The sequence below is a fragment of the Mobula hypostoma genome, chromosome 18, assembly GCF_963921235.1.
Source record: "Mobula hypostoma chromosome 18, sMobHyp1.1, whole genome shotgun sequence".
Lineage (NCBI taxonomy): Eukaryota > Metazoa > Chordata > Chondrichthyes > Myliobatiformes > Myliobatidae > Mobula > Mobula hypostoma.
This window is the reverse complement of record NC_086114.1, coordinates 12,103,181-12,125,455: the sequence shown is the minus strand read 5'-3', so window position 1 is coordinate 12,125,455 and position 22,275 is coordinate 12,103,181. Positions and strand designations below refer to the sequence as shown.

At 39.2% G+C, this 22,275-nt stretch overlaps 1 protein-coding gene across 2 annotated transcripts in view; it reads right to left on the bottom strand.

Moving 5' to 3' along the window:
* scaper (S-phase cyclin A-associated protein in the ER) overlaps window positions 1–22,275 on the bottom strand; it is a 364,073-nt gene that overhangs the window by 331,105 nt on the left and 10,693 nt on the right. For both annotated transcript variants that reach the window (XM_063070449.1, XM_063070450.1), the window contains exons 2-3: window positions 16,665–16,782; window positions 9,469–9,557 (exon numbers count right to left, since the gene is read on the bottom strand). In XM_063070449.1, coding sequence (XP_062926519.1) covers window positions 9,469–9,557; window positions 16,665–16,782 — 207 coding nt within the window. The remainder of the gene's footprint in view (window positions 1–9,468; window positions 9,558–16,664; window positions 16,783–22,275) is intronic.

Genomic DNA, 22,275 nt, shown 5'->3' with positions numbered 1-22,275 from the left:
AGGAGTGTTAAGCAAAACACTTTATATTGTTTACTAGAACATAAAACACTAAATCACATTCTATTTGGTTTTTAAACTTAGAAGGCACAATATTTTTAAAGCATAAAATACTAAACAAGACTAGAATACATCATGCTACAATCACAAACCAATAGGAAGCCAAAAAAAAGCACAAGGAAATCTTTACAAACAATCAACCCATATGCTCATTATTGACATTAACTCAGACTTCTCTCTCCACAGTTGCTGGGTACTTCCGACAACTAAGCTCTGCGTTTTACCAGTCAGCTATGGAGCCCAAGTCATTGGGTGTATTAAAAGATAAGGTGGATAGGTTGATAAGTGTGTGCAAGAACACAGGATATGGGCTGATGGGATAATAAATTGGTCATAATCGAATGCAGGAGCAGACTTGATGGGCTAAATAGCCTAATTCTGCTCCAATGTCTTGTGGTTTTTTGCAGATGCAGTTCTCCCTTTTTTTTTAAAAAAACTGCCCTCATTCACTAGATGGTTCAAAAACAATTCTGTTATCTTGGTCTACCACTGACATTCCCTTTGTTCTCTATACCACCTTTAAACATCAGGTTTTCTTGCGTTTCCTGTTCAGCTGAAGGGTGATTGTCATGAAATATTAATTCTGTCTCGCTGTTTATAAATGCAGTCCAACCAGGACTTTATATTTAGTTCACATTCATTATCAACTTCATTTAGTCAAACTATTTTCAAGGTCTATTAACTCGCAGTGTGTTCATGACGCTTTATGGTCAGAGTTACATCTTAGCAGCTGCGGAAGTCATTTTCAATTATCTCTTTAAATGTCTTAAATTCAGCAAATTTTAATCACAAATGACTAAAGAGCTTTGAAACTTCTCACTGGTACCTACTATTACTATTTGCTAACTATTTTAAGAAATCACAATATATTGTCTCTACTATCTTCCAAAGTGAAGACAGCAAACTACCAATAGGCTTTAAAGGTAGAGAAAACAAACTGCTGGAGGAACTCAGCCACTCAAGCAGCTTCAGTAGAAGCAAATGGATAGTCAATGTATTAGGTCAAGACCTGCATCAGGACTGAGGGTGTAAAATGGAGATAGGCAATCTCAAGAAAAAACAGGGAGGGTTGAGGCACAGAGGACAGGAGATAGGTGAGGGGGGAGATGATGGACAGATCAAGCGAGATGAGAAGGAAGGATGGAGAGGGAGATAGAGCCAACTTGAGAAGGTTTGAGGTACACTCAGAAGCTGAAAGGAAATAAGTGGAACCAGTTTGGAGAGATGTGAGGAGAACCAGAAGATATTGAGTGTAGTGATAGGCAGAAAGAACAAGGTAGGGAAGGAGAATGAAACTAGATTACCAGGAGAGAGGCAGAAAGACAAGCAGATAGAGAAAAGAATACAGGGATTGTGTTACCTCAAGTTAGAAAATCAATGCCCAATTTCCCAACAGAATGAAAATTGAATTTTCCAACTTCAAATAACACTCACTTTCACAAATTGTGTTCTGCTTTCTCTCTCCTTCTGGTTATCCCCACTCCAACCAATTTTACTTATTATCACAATGATGGAATATATTAATTTGGAAGGAGATCTATTTAAACGTTGGGTATAAATGGCTATAGAACAAATTCTTGCTTCCTCCACATGAGATCATCTGGCAATTCTCAATACAGCCAGTATTTCTACGTTTTGTGGAAGCTATAGGCTTTGCCCAAACTCTACTCAATAAGCACATACACTAAGAATGGCAATTTTGAGTGTAATATTAGAAACAGATTGCTGCTTCACTAAACTTGAGTAAGTTCTCAGAGACAATTTAAGAAAATTAGTACAAAATACATTTAAAATAACTAAAGCCTGGTCACATGGAAGATGTTCTATACATGGTACACTATTATAATTCTGATTCTACATTTTTAATCTTAGGGTGTTTAGTTTCACTGAAAACAATCAATAATTATTGATTTTCAACTAAAACACAGCATCTCAATTTAATAAGAAATTTCCAGATTTAACAATTTTACATTGAGAGAGAGCATGAGAAACAGAGACCCACATGACCCTGTCAAATTAAACTGGTTTAATATAAATTGCTTTATGCAGCAAAGGAAATTTATGAGACAGTATAGATTTCAGAGTTTCATTATATTTTTCACATCCAATCAATTATGAAATTATTGAGTTATGGGTCAAGTAACAATAATAACCAGCATTCTGACTGTTTGGGGAACAGAATTGTATGTCTAAATGTTTAATGCTGTTTATCTGTGAGCAATACAATGCAAGTTGGCTAATGGTAGAATACTGTCAACATCAAACCCAGCCTGTCTCAGCAGGGTAGCAAAATTACCAGGTCAAGACATGGCCAAGTAAAATTATTGCCAGCAGAAGCCAATAGGCCCAAGTTCACACATTCAGAGTTAAATTAACCCCAGCTTGGATCCAAATGAATTTTATTAATTTATCTAAGATTCACTCACTGGGAGACCTGAAGTGTGGCATACATGTTTCAACATATAATGAAGTACAAATCATTAAAGTATAAAACAGGCTGAGAAAGGCATCTCCCAGCTAAAAGCATTTTGTCTGGGAAAAGATCAGCAGATTGCACTATTACAATGCAAAAACCGTTTCACACAAAAGGTTTGTGCTTTATTTGGCAACTTCTTTGTTCCGATTTAAAGGAAACGTCAATCTTATCGATGAATATGTGAATCACTGCTACCATCAGGAAGGAGGTACAGGAGCCTTGGGTCTCATACCACCAGGTTCAAGAATAATTAGTATCCTATAACCATGATATTACAGGAAAGTTTCTGGCATGGTTTGAGCATTGGCTGATTGGTAAGAGGCAACGAGTGGGAATAAAAAGATCCTTTTCTGGTTGGCGGCCAGTGCCTAGTGGTGTTCCACAGGGGTCAGTGTTGGGACCACTTCTTTTAAGCTGTATATCAATTATTTAGATAATGGAATAGATGGCTTTGTTGCCAAGTTTGCAGATGATACGAAGATTAGTGGAGGGACAGGTAGTGTTGAGGAAACAGGAAGGCTGCAGAAGGACTTGGACAGATTAGGAGAATGGGCAAGAAAGTGGCAAATAAAATACAATGTTGGAAAATGCATGGTCATGCACTTCGGTAGTAGAAATAAATGTGAAGACTATTTTCTACACAGGGAGAAAATCCAAAACTGGGATGCAAAGTGACTTGGGAGTCCTTGTGCAAAACACCCATAAAGGTTAACTTGCAGGTTGAGTTGGTGGTGAGGAAGGCAAATGCAATGCATTCATTTCAAGGGGTCTAGAATACAAGAGCAGGGATGTGATGCTGAGGCTTTATGAGACACTGGCGAGGCCTCATCTTGAACAGTTTTGGGCTCCTCATCAAAGAAAAGATGTGCTGGCATTGGAGAGGATTCAGAGGAGGTTCACAAGGATGACTCTGGGAATGAAAGGGTTATCATGCAAGGAACGTTTGATGGCTCTGGGTCTGTACTTGCTGGAATTTAGAAGAATTGGTGGGGGGGGGGATCTCATTGAAAGCTTTCAAATGTTGAAAGGCCGAGAAAGAGTAGATGTGGAAAGGATGTTTCCCATGGCAGGGGAGTCTTGAACAAAAGGGCACTGCCTCAGGATAGAGGGGCATCCATTTAAAACAGATGTGGAGAACTTCTTCAGTCAGAGGGTGGTGAATTTGTGAAATTTGTTACCACAGGCAGTTGTGGAGGCCAGGTTGTTGGGTGTATTTAAGGCAGAGCTTGATAGGTTCTTGATTGGACAGGGCATCAAAGGTTACGGGGGTAAGGGCAGGGAATGGGGCTGAGGAAGCGGGGGAGAAAAGGATCAGTTATGATTGAACGGCGGAGAAGACTTGATGGACCAAATGGCCTAATTCTGCTCTTATGTCTTATGGTCAATAACGATCAGACTCTTGAACCAGAATGGACAACTTCACTCAAAACAACACTGAACTGATCATTGAACGCAACCTATGGACTCACTTTCAAGGACCCAACAACTCATGTTCTGAGCATTATTTATTTATTATTATGTATCTTCTTGTATTTGCAGTGTTTGTCAGTCTTTGTGTGTAGTTTTTCATTGACTATTGTACCTTGTACCACTGTGAACCCCTGCAAGAAAATGAATCTCAGGATAGTATTTGGTAACATATACATACTCTGATAATAAATTTATTCTGAACTTGATGATGCCAAGCAGAGAAGATTATTTTGCATGGGGCTAGTTGAGTGAACGATCAAACAGCATCCCCAACTATCATCAATGGGAATTAATCAAAATATATCCTATAACAAATGATTTAAACTGGACAAAGTGAGCTCCAAATTTCACTTTATAACTCCCTTTGTCACCTATAGTTACAGGTGTCCCCCGCTTTTCGAACGTTTGCTTTACGAAACCTCACTGTTACAAAAGATCTATATTAGTTCCCTGTTTTCACTAACAGAAGGTATTTTCACTGTTACGAAAAAAAGCAGCACGCGATAAAAAATCAGCGCGCGAAAAAATCAGGCTGCAATAAAAGGCAGTGCGCGCCCCAAGCAGCCGCTCTCCCCCGGACTGGAACGGCATTCTCACTGGCATTGCTTAAACACGTGCCTGTGAGCAGCCGTTTGCAAGATGAGTTCTAAGGTATCGGAAAAGCCTGCACTTAGCGTAAAACTAGACATAATTAAGCGTTTCGATCGTGGTGAACGAAGTAAGGACAAGCAATACACATAAAAGTTGCTGGTGAACGCAGCAGGCCAGGCAGCATCTCTAGGAAGAGGTACAGTCGACGTTTCAGGCCGAGACCTTTCGTCAGGACGAAGGGTCTCGGCCTGAAACGTCGACTGTACCTCTTCCTAGAGATGCTGCCTGGCCTGCTGCGTTCACCAGCAACCTTTATGTGCGTTGCTTGAATTTCCAGCATCTGCAGAATTCCTGTTATTTGCTAAGTAAGGACAAGGTGAGTCTGGGTTGTGGAAGCTGACGAAGATGATGTTGAAGAGGTTTTGGCATCCCATGACCAAGAACTGATAGATGAAGAGCTGATGCAATTGGAAGAGGAAAAGATAACAATCGGAACCAAATGCAGTAGCAAACTAAACGTGAAGCAGCTGCGTGAGATTTTCGCTGCAATGATAAAGTATGACTTTAATTTTGAAAGGGTACATCGGTTTAGGGGATATTTGTAGGATGGCTTGAGTGCTTACAAAGAACTGTATGATAGAAAAATGCGCGAGTCTCAGCAGTCAAGCAAGCCTTCCACATCAGCCACAGCAGACGACGAACCTCGACATCGAGGCGGGCAGTCATAGGAGATGAGCTGCCGCCCTAATGGAAACAGATGACGATGAGATGACACCCCAGTGTCCCACCACCCCAACCCCCAGGCGGACAGATACCAATTCGCGGAGAATGCAGCAGTAGCCGGGAGGCACACAGCACATCTTTAAGAAAAAAAGCCGAAATAAACAAGCTAATTAATTAGGTGCCGCCCGACATGTAATTGTTGGCCCAGATCAGAGGCAATTGCCGATTGCGTCGCCTCTGATCTGGGCCGACAATTACGTGTCCGGCGGCACCTAATTAATTAGCTTGTTTATTTCGGATTTTTCCTTAAAGATGTGCTGTGTGCCTCCCGGCTACTGCCGCACCACTGCATGCTTCGCGGCAATGTATCGGTTCGCTGCCCAGAGGGTGGGGGCCACTGCACCACCCCAACCTGCGACGACTCAGTCTAACACACCATCATCAGTGTGCTCGGCGCTGTCTTCCCGATTCCCATAAGTGATACTACACTGTACATACATTATTTCTACTTTATATAGGCTGTGTATTTGTACGTGTTATTTAGTATGATTTGGCAGCTTCATAGCTTAAAGGTTACCTGACAGAGTGTTTTTGCCAACAGCACTTGCGTGAGATTTTCTGCCGAGAGCGCTTGCACCATGTTTTTGCCGACGGTGCTTGTGTGAGATTTTCGCTACGGACAACAGTACAGGCAATGATTGTGGAAAAGTATTTCTACTTAGGCTGTGTATTTATCATATCATTCCTGCTTTTACTATATGTTACTGTTATTTTAGGTTTTATGTGTTATTTGGCATGATTTGGTAGGTTATTTTTGGGTCTGCGAACGCTCACAAATTTTTCCCATATAAATAAGTGGTAATTGCTTCTTCACTTTACGACATTCCGGCTTATGAACCATTTCATAGGAACGCTCTACCTTCGGATGGCAGGGGAAACCTGTACCCATCTCTACTTAAAATAAACTTTCATCAACATGGCTTCCAAAGTAAGTGTGAATAGAAAGCAAGAGCACCCTCCAGTGTCCACAGGAAACAATAACAATCACCACCCAGGATTTAGGTAACCATTTTTATGTCAAATGCTTAAAGTAGAATATGAAGTACTTGATTTCATATTCATCAGTAAAAAATTGTAATAAAATCAGATAATAAAACATACCAATTACTAAGCTAATTGTTAACAATACACTCAGTGGCCACTTTATTAGGTACACCTGTCCATTAATGGAAATATCATATCAGCTAATCATGTGGCAGCAACTCAATGCATAAAAGCATGCAGGCAGGGTCTAGAGGTTCAATTGCTGCTTTAACCAATCACTGATGCACAGCCAAGCATGTTGAGCCTTGTGGAGAGGCTACAGCAACAGTAGACCACACCAGGTTCCACTTCTGTACCTAATAAAGTGGCCCTGTGTGTATAATACAACACAAATGAATAATTTTGTTGTGCAATGAATATTCTCTTTACTTCTATCGTCAATGAAAGCAATCTATCCTTTGCCTAAGCATGTTTAAGTAATGCAAAAGACTCGATCTGAAATGGTCTGATTCAATCTAAAACCAGCGGATCCTAAACTTTTTAATACCATTAACTGAGAGATCTGTGGACCCCAGATTGGGAACCTCTGGTGTTGAGGTAGGGGTTCTGACTATTTGATGTCATAGTTAATACCACCTGAAGTAGTGCATTTAACTAAAAACACATTTAAAATTATATTCATTTGCAATATTTCATTTGTCATTTCCACATTTTCCAATATCTACCATGACTACATTGTGCCAGCAGAAGTCTAAGACAGATGACACAAGCTACGTACCAAATTGCAGGACATATTGTTTTTATGATCTGTTCTTCAACAACTCCAGGTAAAAGTAACAAACTGATATTTACAGTATGTTATGCAGCACACTGAGTGAAGCAAGATTGCCAGATCCAACATTGCAACCTATTAACAGATCTTCATTTACAAATAGTGGAAGGAATTTAATATTAGTAGTAATCTTTTGGATATGATAAGTATTGATGGGAATTTATTACCTGGGAGCCTCCTGCAAGTTTTAAACAGTAGCTAGGCTTTATATATGGTATACAGATATTGCATTACTGAAATTTTGTCAAGCAAAAGGAGAAACTTCTTTTCATGGAATCAGTCTATTAAATTAAAATGTTAATACTATTACCCATGTGAGCACGTGGCCAAGTGGTTAAGGCATTGGACTAGCGACCTGAAGGTCGCGAGTTCGAGCCCCAGCCAAGGGAACGTGTTGTGTCCTTGAGGAAGGCACTTAACCACACATTGCCCTGTGACGACACTGGTGCCAAGCTGTAAGGGTCCTAATGCCCTTCCCTTGGACAACATTGGTGTCGTGGAGAGGGGAGACTTGCAGCATGGGCAACTGCTGGTCTTCCATACAACCTTGCCCAGCCCTGGAGAGTGAAGACTTTCCGGGCGCAGATCCATGGTCTCGCAAGACTAACAGATGCCTTTAACTATTACCCACTCTAACTAAAACCAAAAAGTACGTCTCTCATTGGTATTCCAGTAGATATTACACATTTCTGAATTAACAACCCCTGTGGAAAAGTTTCCAGAAACTTGAACGGAGGGGGTTTGTCTATATGATATACCGTAGGATCTTCTGGTCTTTATCCACTTCATTATTATACTGCTGCAGAGTAAGTGAGATGGTTCCCCGAATGCGTCCTGCCACCCTGCCATTCTATTAAAGAGGTGATTGCAGATAGGATGGAATTTTAAAAATTAAGGTAGTTTATCTACCCCCATAGAGAAACTGAAAAGCAAAAAGGCAAATACTATATATGTACAAGACATTTTAGCCAATAATGCTTAAAGACATGGATTTCCAGGTGCCTCGGTTAGCAGAGGTCTCACTTCTGGAGATCTTGGGTTAAAGCGCACTCGAAATTTTAACATAAGCATGGACTAATTTCAATGCAGTACCAGAAGTGTTTTAACTTTAGAATGAGAAGTTATACCAGGACCTCTTTTCCTCATTGATCGGTATAAAATAATTCCACATTGCAACTTGAAGAATAGCTCTGCCTAGATCATATTTATCCCTGAATAATACCTAAAACAGCATCAGATCTTTATCAAAGTACTGTTTGAGGACCATTGCAATATGCAGGTTGACTGCTGCATTGAACAATATATTACAATGCTTGATAAACTATTAATGCTTTTGGATGAATAGACATCAAAAGCATGGTCTACATACAAATTTTTGCCTCCTCCTCTACCACCTTATTAGAAGAAAAAAGTCATAATCATGGAGCCACATAGTATGGAATCAAGTCTTCCAGCCTACAAAGTCAATGCTGAACATCACTAATCTTATTATTCCCATTTTATTCTCCCCACATGCTCATCAAACTCTCCCAGATTCACTTATTCACCTACACTCTAGGATTGATTGCAATAGTCAATTAATCTGTGAACTAGCACGCCTTTGGTTGTGGGAGGAAAACTGAACACGAAAAGGAAACCAGTGCTGCCACAGGGAGAATGTTCAAGCTCCAAGTAAACAGCACTGCGGTCAAAATTGAACCTAGATCACCAAAAGTGCGAGGCAGAAAACCACTGCATTTGTCCAATGTTGGTTTAAAAAAAAGAGAAATGAATGCTTCCTAAACAATCATAACAAAACAGCCCTAATTAAATAAAAATTAAAAATGAAATATTCAGCCCTTAGTTCACTCCTCAATTAAAATTCCAATTTCAGTATTTAATGACTGACTTGAAAATAATAAAATGTGAATGAAAATCCTCAAGTATTCAATTAGGAACCTTGTGGCTAAAATATGATGCTGTACATCCAGTTCTTATTTCAAAAGGTCATAATTTTAATGTTTATAATTATAATGAAAACTATTGACATAAATGTGTCTCAAAATAATTATTCCCTCTGGAAAACCACAACAAAAAAAATGCTGAGCTTGTAATACATAAGCAGGTTTACATAATCAAAGTTACATAACAATAGAGGTTTACATAAGCAGATTCTGCTTAAGCTCTAATGACGTGGTTTCATTAGAACATGTCCACATAAACTATGCATGGACTTCAGAGCTATAATAGATTATACAGACATTTAAAACCAGCACTCATTAATTCCCATCAGTACCTGTTTTAAAATCCTCTGTGAACTTGGAACGGATCGCTGTGATTTCACTGTCTCCCGTGTTTTTCCACTGTTGTGAGTCTTGGATTTTCCTGCAATAATTTCATTTAAAAAGTGTTACTGAAGTGAAATTCACGGTCAACACTTTGCTGAATCAAGAGCTTTCATTCTTGAAAAATGAAAGAAAACTAACACAATTTAAATACATTTAAAGTAACATAATGTGGCACTGTAAAAATACTTACGAAAATATTTTAGCATTATTCCGGCTGACATTACATCAATCAACCAATTAGTTTTAATTGCCTACACTTATTTCCCGCACAAAAAATGTTGGAATTCATCCATCTTAAATAAGCAATTCCTGTTATTATTTTTGCTGTATTTGCCGATATCAGAATAGCAATGTTATTACTTTCTCCACAAAACTACCTCACCTTAATAAAGAAACATCAGACCTACATATTAAATCCTGCTCCAGAGGTATTTAATTTTGAATTTTCATAACCTTATTTTTTTCTGTCAATTCAGTTTATCTCCTGCAGCTCTTAATGCTTTATCTATTTCTACCGTGGCTTGTTATCCCATACCCACTTTAGATTGAGACTTGCCAAATAAACATAACAGATGTGACAAATAAAATTTGATGCACAACCATTATCTCCAAAATAAGTTAGCAAGGCAGCCTGTCATTATGAGCCATTTTAAACCAGTAATTGTGCTGAATTTACAAACGACAAACCCCAGCTCGCTTTTATTGATGCTCTTGTGGTACTAAAAACATTGATCCCTTCAAGGAGTATCCCATCACATCTATTGATTTTCTACTGTTTGACCATGTAACTTGACCGCTGACAGCCCATTCGTAGGATCCACTTTCCCAATAATCGATACCATACCCTCGATTCAACTGGGGAAAAATTAGCATCGTCTTAGCCGCTTTATCTCTGGATGCAGAGGCAAAACGTCTAAGCTGTAATGGAAAGTGGAAAATACCCAGCAAGACTAAACATGGTGATGCATCACAAAAAGAATACATTTGCAAAAATTGCAAGTTTCTAAAAAGGCCACTGACATTCTTTAGGGTCAAAAACAGATAAAACAGCATCTTTGATAATTCTGTGTGCTAGATTGTCCTTGACATAGTTTTTGTTACATTACTAAAATATGTTTCCTAACTTTACAGTTTTCTTAAGAAGATTTGTGCTGATGCTGTTTTAGAAATCAGAGCCGTAATCATATTTTCTACAGGGTTTCCACCACCAGCATAAGTAGCACACTCTTCTACATTACTCCTTGGTGTGAAGTTATTAAAAGTGATGGAAGATATCTTACATTTTATAATCCTTTGCTCATAGATGATGCATTGTTTGAATCTGCCGTCTTCTCATCAAAATAAATTTGATTTGCATAATACTTTTTACATTTGAGAGGGGACCTCATTGAAACTTGTCAAATATTGAAAGACCTGGATAAAGTGGACGTGGAAAGGATGTTTTCTTTAATCAGAGAGTCTAGGTCCAGAGGGCACAGCCTCAGAATAGAAGAATGCCCTTTACAACAGAAATGAGGAGGAATTTCCTTAACCAGAGGGTGGTGAATCTATGGAATTCATTGCCACAGAATGGCTATGGAGGCCAAACCATTGGGTATATTTAAAGCAGAGGTTGATAGATTTTTGATTAATAAGGCTATCAAAAGTTACAGGGACAAGGTGGGAGAATGGGGTTGAGAGGTATAATAAATCAGCCATGATCAAATGGCGGAGCAGACTCGATAGGCTGAATGGCCTGATTCTGTTCTTATATTTTATGTCTTATGGCTATTTGTTTAATCAAAAAGCTATTTGCTCTGTCCTTAAAATTCTCATTTACCATAGCCTTCAATGCATGACAGACATGATGGTATTGCGTGCGGAGAAGTACCAATTATCATCACACTGCAAACTTCTATCCTCATGAACTATCCTGGAGAGAGGCCCTAAGCAAAGGTTTCAAACTAGAAAAGTATGAAAGGGAAACCTGCTGGATCACTATTAGATGATTCTGTATTGGTTGGTTCCATTAGAAATCTAAGAGTAATAGTCATATTGCAGCCCTGAGTGAAAATTGGACTAATTGCATTATTGGGGATGAAGTAATAAACAAGTTACCATACAGGATAAAATAAATGGAAGTGGAAAAAATAGAATGGAACCATTGTTGTAAAATTGTTCTTCTGTTGTACAATGGAATGAACAGACACACACTGTGCCACATTAGCAAAAGTATGACTCCTCATCCAACTGCGCACTGCCTGTGCCTAGGAGTAATTAATAACACCAGGTCTCCGAAATGTTGTGGATCTTGCAAAGACAAAACCATCACATGATGGATTTACATAATAAATACAGGAGCTGAGCAACAAAGGCATTGCAGAAGCAGTGAAGGGCTTGAAAATAACCGTAATATTCGTGATAAGTCAGACACAGGATGTTATTGTAACTAAGCAATAAAATCTGTGAATTTCATTAAAAATGTATTCTACAATTTCAGATAACCAGTCAATCCTGTGTAGCAGAACTGGAAGCAAGTAATAGTTTTCCAGTATTAATTTCCTTCTCTTAACTCAACCCCAAGCCCAGCTGTGATGTTGTGTTGGGCATGGGACTAGCAACCCCATCCCATAAAAGCCCAGAGCTACAGAAACTCGCGACATCACCCCTGGGAGAGGAAGGATCTTCGAAGATGGACTACACCTGGGGACAATTTGAAAGACTGTCCCAGGACAGAGGAGCTGCTGCCGGCAGCCTACACCCCAATAGGGGTGATGAGCTTAAGTAATCTCTCTCTTACATGGCACCAAAAGTAATTGTGTCAACAAGACAACCTTGACATTCTGATTGTTCTCTTCACCACTCTACATCTCTGAAAACATAAATCACACATGCTTGTCCATTTTCCAGTTCTGATGAAAGATCGCTGATTGACCAAGACTGTGAATTTTGTTTCTCTATTCACAGTCTGTTGCCTTACCTGAGATTGTCCAATATTCTCTGATTTTATTGCACAAAATGTTAGTTAGGCCAAATCCATCAATAAAGTTCTAGTTACCACTTTATAGGGAGAATATGATAACCCTAGGAAGGGTGCAGAAAATTTGCCAGGTTGATATGGCTCTCTTCAGCGAATGAGGTTTGATTAAAAGAGATTATGTCACAATCAATTTTCTGAATGGAGGGGACAATAATAACAGGGTTGTCGTGATGGGAGATTTTAATTTCCCCAACTTTAATTGGCATCTCCCTAGAATACGGGGTTTAGATGGGGTGGTTTGTTAGGTCTGTTCAGGATGGCTTCCTGACACAATATGTAGTTAAACCAACAAGAGGAGAGGCAGTACTTGATCTGGTATTGGGAAATGAACCTGGTCAGGTGTTAGATCTCTCAGTGGGAGAGCATTTTGAAGGTAGAGATCACAATTCTATCTCCTTTACCACAGCATTGGAGAGAGATAGGAACAAACAAGTTAGGGAAGTGTTTAATTGGAGTAAGGGGAAAATATGAAGCTGTAAGGCAGGAACTTGGAAGCATAAATTGGGAGCAGATGTTCTCAGGGAAATGTACAGCAGAAATGTGGCAAATATTTAGGGGATATTGGCATGGCGTTCTGCATAGGTATGTTCCAATGAGACAGGAAGGCTGTTGAAAATCTAGACGAAAAGAAAAGCTCACTGAAGGTTCAAAAAACTAGGTAATGATAGAGATCTAGAAAATTATAAGGCTAAAAGGAAGGAGCTTAAGAATGAAATTAGGAGAGCCAGAAGGGGACATGAGAAGGCCTGGGCAAGCAGAATTAAGGAAAACCCCAAGGCATTCCGCAAGTATGTGAACAGCAAGAGGATAAGACATTAGAGAATAAGACCAATCAAGTGTGACAGTGGAAAAGTGTGTATGGAACAGAGGAACGGAGGAGATAGCAGAGGTACTTAATGAATACTTTGATTCAGTATTCACTACGGAAAAGAGCCTTGGCAATTGTAGGGATGACTTACAGTGGACTGAAAAGCTTGAGTATATAGACATTAAGAAAAGAGGATGTGCTGGAGCTTTTGGAAAGCATCAAGCTGGACAAGTCACCAGGACCGGACGAGATATACCCCGGGCTTCTGTGAGAGGCGAAGGAGGAGATTGCTGAGCCTCCGGCAATGACCTTTGCACCAATGGGGACGGGAGAGGTTCCAGAGGATTGGAAGGTTGCAGATTTGTTCCTTTACTCAAGGAAGGGAGTAGAGATAGCCCAGGAAATTATAGACCAGTGAGTCTTACTTCAGTGATTGGTAAGTTGATAGGGAAGATCCTGAGAGGCAGGATTTATGAACATTTGGAGAGGCATAATATGATTAGGAATAGTCAGCATGATTGAATTTTTTGAGGATATGACTAAATACATTGATGAAGGTAGAGCAGTAGATGTAGTGTATATGGATTTCAGCAAGGCACTTGATAAGATACCCCACGCAAGGCTTACTGAGAAAGTAAGGAGGCATGGGATCCAAAGCGACCTTGCTTTGTGGATCCAGAATTGGCTTGCCGACAGAAGGCAAAGAGTGATTGTAGATGGGTCATATTTTGCATGGAGGTCGGTGACCAGTGGTGTGCCTCAGGGATCTGTTCTGGGACCACTTCTCTTCGTGATTTTTATAAATGACCTGGATGAGAAAGTGGAGGGATGGGTTAGTAAATTTTCTGATGACACAAAGGTTGGGGGTGTTGTGGATGGTGTGGAGGGCAGCCAGAGGTTACAGCAGGACATTGATAGGATGCAGAACTAGGCTGAGAAGTGGCAGGTGGAGTTCAACCCAGATAAGTGTGGGTGGTTCATTTTGGTAGGTCAAATATGATGGCAGAATATAGTATTAATGGTAAGACTTTTGGCAGTGGGGAGGATCAGAGGGATCTTGGGATCTGTGACCATAGGACACTCAAAGCTGCTGAGCAGGTTGACTGTGTGGTTAAGAAGGCATACGTCGTATTGGCCTTCATCAACCATGGGATTGAGTTCAAGCGCCCAGAGGTAATGTTACAGCTATATAGGATCCTGGTCAGACCCCACTTGGAGTACTGTGCTCAGTTCTGGTTACCTCACTACAGGTCGGATGTGAAAACTATAGGAAGGGTGCAGAGGAGATTTACAAGGATGTTGCCTGGATTGGGGAGCATGCCTTATGAGAATAGGTTGAGTGTGCTTGGCCTTTTCTCCTTGGAATGATGGAGGATGAGAGGTGACCTGATAGAGGTGTATAAGATAAGAGGCATTGATTGTGTGGATAGTCAGAGGTTTTTTCCCAGGGCTGAAATAGCTAACATGAGGGGGCACAGCTTTAAGGTGCTTGGAAGTAGGTACAGAGGAGATGTCAGGGGTAAGTTTTTTTTAATATAAACGCAGAGAGTGGCGACAGCGTGGAATGGGCTGCCAGCAATGGTGGTTGAGGCAGATACAATAGGGTCTTTTAAGAGACTCTTGGATAGGTACATGGAGCTTAGAAAAGCAGAGGGCTATGGGTAACCCTAGGCAATTTCTGAAGGATATACGTGTTCGACACAGCATTGTGGGCTGAAGGGCCTGATTGTGCTGTAGGTTTTCTATGTTCTAATAAACAGAAATGGAGTTTTAAGTTAATTGGTGGAAGAATTGGAATGGAGTGAATAAAAGTTGTTTTTCTTCAGAGAATAATAGGGGTCTGGAATTCACTGTCCAATGACATTAGAGGCTAAAGCCCTCATTGTTTTTAAACTGGGAGAGCATTTGAAATGTCTCATCTGAAAAGTGAGATAATCTGTTGATTCTTTATTGACTCAATGAGCAGAATGGCTTTCCCCTTATGCATAAAATTCCAGGTACAACATACTGGCTGGGACTTCAGGAAGAAAACCACTGATACCAATCTTTTTTTTAATGTAAATCTTTCACTATTGAAAGTATTGTGACCTGTTTGTAATTTTACAAAATAAAATTGAAAAGATTGTTTAATTTCTCACTAGTGTTGAGTCAACATCAGCCACATTTGCTAGTTTTAGCATCACTTGACCACCATCTTCTGGTAAGTTTTAGTATTACATTATTTTCCAGTCACAATATGTGAAACAGAAACAAAATCTGTCATTCTCTGATGTGAACACACACTACAATACAGCTCTCAAGTAAAGGATTACAAAGATTCACCACCATTTGGATCAAGAAATTTCTTCTCATTTCTGCTCTAAATGGCTGAGTCTTTATTTCAAGACTGTAACTCCTGGAATGGAGTCCAAAACCAGGAAAACATATTTTCTGCATCCACCCTGTCAAGCCCTGTTAAGAATTTTACATGTTTCAATGGGATTGCCTCTCATTCTTCTAAATTCAAGAAAACACACATCTAGTCTTCCAGGAATTTTCCTCATACTCCCTGTATAGCAGACATATCTTTTATGTTTCAGCAAGGAAATTTTTAAAAAAGTACACAATACTCCGGGTGCAGTCTCAACTATATAACTGAGCTTGTATTTTTGAGATTATATGATCTCATTGAAACATATGAAATTCCTACATACAGCATTAGACATGGTAGAAACGGGGATGACATTTTCATTTACTAAGGTATCTGAAACCAGAAATCAAAGTATCAAAGTAAGTGGCTGCCCAGTCACGGCTGAGATAAGAAGAAAGTTGCGCATGTACAAAATAGTGAATCATGGGAATTCTCAGTCCAATAGAGTTGTGGAGGTCCAGTCATGGAATAAAAATTGACTGGTCTTTTAGATAATAAAGAAATCAAGGGATATGGGCAGGAATGTGACATTCTGAGTAAAGATCTTATTGAATGGCAGAGCAACTATTAGTGCAAATCCTACTACTGCTTCCAATTTCTTGTGCCAACATCCTTGTGTGGATACCCCCACATCACATCCTTTCTCTTCTAAAACCTACGGCGATAGATTAGCAAGCTTCTGGTTTTCCAAGTTGGGCAACCAGTTCAGCAAACCTCATGGAATACTCAAATTAGTTATCAAGCATTGAAAGTGATACATTACAGTCAGCTTCATCTCCAAACATCTTGTCTTCTAGCTGTGCAGCCCAATTCACAATATTATCACAGCCCAAAAAAAAAGCATTATAACCAAAGTTAGTTTTGAACTCCAATCATAGTCATAACACAAGAGAATAATTAAACTTACCATCATCATCTTTATTTTCCAAGGGAACGCTCCATGCAATCAGGTTTCTGGCTGCCCGTCCTTCTTGGGCAACTATTTTTCGGACTTTGTCATGACTATTTGATCGTTGGAATGAGGCCTAAAGATAACAAAAAAAAAACCAATGTGGACTATTTCCATGAAACTAAAAATAAATTACTTCCCTTAAATGCCCCTTCACTATCCACTCCACAATATTCTTTACCCTTAATATCTTGGATTGAAGGTGCTAAAGCATATCACTCAAAATTTAAACCAATTTTTTTCCATCTCCCCCAAGCCAGGTTGAAGAAGGATCCCAGAATCTGTAATATAATCACTACCTTGAAAATGCATCCACACTTTAGCTGAGAGCTCAAAACAACAGCAAGAGATTCAATATCACGGATGCCATTGCCAAGTCGGAACCCGTTCTTTGTAAAACTGTGAAACAGACAGTAAAAGAATGGTAACTGGCCCCAAACCTACACTGCATGTAACAATTGTAGTGTGCCTAAGCAGAGAACAAGTAAAGCAAAAGGAAAACACACAATGTGCTAGAAACTCAGTGAAAATAATGTGACAAAAATATCTATCGGATCAAACAGAACACCCGTTATCTTGGTTTTTCTCTTCACTGATGCTGCCTGACATAGCTGTTGAAAATCAATTAACATATTAAAAAAAACAAATGATGGGAACAAAACAAAACCATAGTTGGACAATGAATTTACCTGTCAAAGTATCATCGGACTTAGCCTAAATCATAATTTTGTGTCTTGGGTTGCCAGCTTCACTTCAGCAAAAAGACTAATGCACAATGTAATGCTGAGGTTTTATCAGACTGAATTTGGAGTATTGAGAGCAGTTTTGGGCCCCTTATCCAAGAAAGGATTTGCTGGCATTGTAGAGGGTCCAGAGGAGGTTCACGAGGAGGATCCCAGGAATTAATGGGTTAACATATGAGGAGCGTTTGATGGCTCTGGTCTGTACTCACTGGAGTTTAGAAAAATGAGGGGGATTTTCACTGAGACCTATTAAATATTGTAAGGCGTAGACAGAGTGGACACGGAGACAATGTTTCAATGTTCAAGTACATTTATTATCAAAGCATGTATATATTATACAACCTTGAGAGTCGCCTCCTTACACGCAGCCACAAAACAAAGAAATCCAAGAGAACTCATTGAAAAAAAGACTGCCAAACACCCAACGTGAATAGAGAAACAAAACAAATCATGCATACAATAAAAGTAAGCAAATAGCATTCAGAACAAAAGTGAGGGACATGAAGCCCAGAGCAGCTGGAGCAGCCCACAGCCTCATCCTCTGTTCAGCAAAGAGCCAAGTAAAAGTCAGAGAACAGTGATTAGAATTAGCCCGACCTTCACCTCTTGTCCTGACACCCTGCCCTTCCAATCCATCAAGCCTGGCATTTAAATCATCTAAACATCTAAAGTTCCTAGCACGAGATCCAGGTCCCATCACATCGATACGCTCTGGGCCCAGACCAGAGGTGGGTAGGTCTGAAATCTGCCTTTGCTCTGCTCCTTTCACCCCAAATTTGCCTCAAATATGCCTCAACCTTGCCTTGCACCCGCACACTTCAACCCTCGACTCAGCCCCACCTTTGCTCACCTCTCCGTTGTTTGCAGTGACCATTTATCATAAATTTTACAAGAAAAGTGTTAATAATAAAGTATTTCATTGTATTCTTTGCCTTGTTTGCCTCCAGTAAGATGGGCTTCACCAGCACCATCTCAAAGCGATAGAAGAAGAGTCTGGAACCAGAAGGTGGGTGCAGCCTCAGAATACAAGATGTCTCCTTAGAACAGAAATGAGGAGGAATTTATTTATTCTGTGGAATTCACGGCCACATATGGCTGTGGAGGCCAAGTTACTGGGTATATTTAAAAGTGTAGTTTGATAGGTTTTGATTAGTATAGGCATCAAAGGTTATAGGGAAAAAGCAGAAGAATGGGGTTGAAAGGCCCATGATGGAATGGTAGAGTAGACGATGGGCCAAATGGCCTAATTCTGTTTTTCTGTGTCTTAAAGTCTTATTTGAGGCAAGTAAGTGTGGAAAATGTTTGACTGTGAGATCAGACTTTAGAGACTCAAACTGAGCGTTCTGCATTTACCTCCAGCTGGAACAACATTACTCACAAGTTTATCAGATCTCCACTCTGCAGATAATTGTTACATCCTGAGAAAATCCAAAATAAAAAAATCACTTTAAATTTTTTTTTTCCCCCCAAAATATCCCATTACAAGGGAAGCTGGCTTAAGAATTGCTGCAACATATACATCTCTGCAACTACAGGTCTTTTTAATTCCCTCCACCATGCACAAGATTTCAAAGAAAACATCTGAATTACATTTCACACAGATCTGACTGAATGCTGATGACTCCATATAGGGCCTGCAAGGTTATATACTACTACCCCACCACTACCTCACTGGAAGCATACTATGAACAGATTACATTAACTCAAGCATAAAACCTTGCAACTTTATTCTGAATTAAGCAACAATATCATCAAATTTAATCAACACTTCACTCTCAGAGTAAAAAAAACTTACCTCTGACATCCCCATATACTTTCCTCCAATCACCTTAAAATTATGTCCCCTCATATTAGTCATTACTCCAGACAGATCATACCACATATAATTACACTGAAGATGTAAAAAGTAAGCAGAATGCTGAATATAGCATTGCAATTACAGAGAAAGTATAGTACAAGCAGCTAAATAAAAACTAAGATTCATAACAAGGTACACTGGAAGATCAAGAATTCATCCTTTAGCATGTAGTCCATTTAAGAGTCTGATAATAATGGATTAGAAGCTACTCTTGAGCCTAGTGGTTTGTGCTCTTGGGCTTTGTTTTAAATTTTCTGCCCAATAGGAGTGACAAGATTGACCAGAGGCAAGCTACACTAGTTTGCAAATGCATCAAAAATTGGCCATGTGCTCAACACAGAGGATGAAAGACAGGAAAATATAGTCAACAAGTAAAAAGGTGGCAAATAGAACACAGTTGAGAGAATCGCAAGGTAAAGTCTTTGGAGAGATACAATAAGGCATGAGCATATAGAAGATATTGAGTATAAATGGAAGGATATTGAATGGTATGGCAGAGCAGAAGGACCTTGAGCACGTCTGCACAGATCCTTAAAGGTAGCAAGACAGGTCAATTAGATGGTAAAAAAATGGTACTCATCTAATTCTTATTTGCCAAGGTAGAAGAGTAAGGAATTTGCACAAGGATGTTGTACAACACTATTCAGAATACAGCTTATGAACATCGTACAGTTGTAGTCACCATGTTATAAAAAGATGTGAGTCCCCTAAAGAGGGTAGAGAAGAGGCATATAAAGTTCAGAGTAAATTTATTATCGAAGAATATAAACGTCACCATATACAATCTTGAGATCTATTTTCTTGCAGGCATTCATAGCAAGTACAAGAAACACAATAGAATCAAAGACTGCACCCAATAGGACAGACAAATAACCAATGTGTGAAGGACAACAAACTGTGCAATACAAAAAAAAAGATAATAATAAATAAGCAGTAAATATAAAGAACATGAGATAGAGTCCTTGAAAATACTGGAAAGTCATAGAATTAAGAAAATATTGGATAAGCTAGAACTGTTTTCATTGAAATATAAACGATAGTGAAGACAAGAGTCTACTCTATCAAGATTAAAAGGAAGATACAGTATATACATACTATGTTAACTGTGTCCTACAGGGCTATGGAGCAAATATTGGAAGATATTATTAGGTTTGATCAGTCTTTTTCAACCAGCATTCACACAATGCTGGATGATGACTACTTTCTCTATTGTAAATTTTCTGCAATTTTATGTGCCACAATTTTAATCAACACAAACATAACTGGTATAAATCTCAAGCTGTTTACCCATAATGAAATGCCAATATGAAGCAAAACCATTTTAAAACCTCCCAACCAAAAAAAAATTAAATATACAAACTATTACACTAGAAATAGAGGCAATAATGGAAGAAAATGAACAAAGTGCTCAGCTACCAGAGACCTTGAACACCAGAATTACTTTGTTGAATTGACAAGAACAATCACACTCTGTACGGTCACATTTAAGTATAGCCATTTGAGAAAGACATAAGAATACGAATGTAAACAACAGGAATTCTGCAGATGCTGGACTGACGAAGGGTCTCGGCCTGAAACGTCGACTGCGCCTCTTCCTATAGAATACGAATGTAAATCAACTTGCAATTACTGTAGGAGAGAAGGAAGGGAAATTGGTGGCAAATATAGTAAATTTTATACACAAATTCCCAGAACAAGAAAGGAAACCTGTCAGCAAGTTTTTGAGATACTGAAACTGTAAATATGTGTTGACTGAAGCACTTTCAAGCTTCCAGATGATATTCACACTGTCAAGACCAAAATAGTTCTTTCATCACAACTTTAAACGATATTAATATGTACCATGGAAGTCTGCTCCGCTGTCCTCTATGAAACAGAAAGGTAAACTAGTCTTTTATTCAGGTAGGGAAAGGCATAACCTTAGCATCTTCCAAAAGTATAAATGACTGAATCTCCCCTCCCAGAATAAAACTACAAGTGGATTGTTAAGCAGCAGAATGAGAGGAATCTGCAGCTAAGCAGCAATAATATCCGCTGATGATTTAGAAAGCATTTGATTTTTCCACAGACAAAAACATACATACAGAGAAAAAGTAGAGCCTACAAGTGGATTCTTCAGAATTCTCTTCCATCGATATGCTTCAGTACTTTCACAAGCTACAGTTAAGGACGCATTCTGTCTGCACCATTACTAAAATATACTGTGCTTAATGACATGATCATCTGACTGAACAAAAATAGACCTCTTTTCATCCTGCTTAGTTGTCCAACCACGTCTGCTTCCTTCTAATGATACAAACAGAAGTTCTTTTGGAAAGTAACACAGATAATGTGACCTTCAGTCCTGTGTGCTTCTTGAATTATAACCATTCTGCAGCTTTGGTCACTGCAAGGCCTGTATATTTGACACTATAGAAAAGAACCATTCCTGCACTGCTGCCTTGTCATAATCTTGGCTAAACTATGATCAATATTTAAACAGGTTACAAATACCTTATTTCAACATATTTAATAAATTAAATAGGCATTACAATTTTAACATAAAGATATTTAATTACCATGAATAACCCAGCAGAGCTAGCCACTTTCCAAGAATAATAATAATAATAGGCATCCGTTGGTCTCGTGAAACCGTGGATTTGCGCCTTGGAAGGTTTCCAGGGCGCAGGCCTGGGCAAGGTTGTATGAAAGACTGGCAGTTGCCTGTGCTGCAAGTCTCCCCTCTCCATGCCACTGATGGTGTCCAAGGGAAGGGCACTAGGGCCAATACAGCTTGGCACCGGTGTCATCGTCCAAGAATGAAACAATAATATAGTACTTAAAAAACTGAACTTTTGGTTAAGAGCTTTTTGTAGTCTGCAAGAACATGCTTATGAATTTGAACTAAAAAATGAAAAATGCAAGTGGTACTCGTCAGGTCAGGCAGCCTAAATGGAGTGAGAAAGAGATTTACCGTTCTGAGTTCACC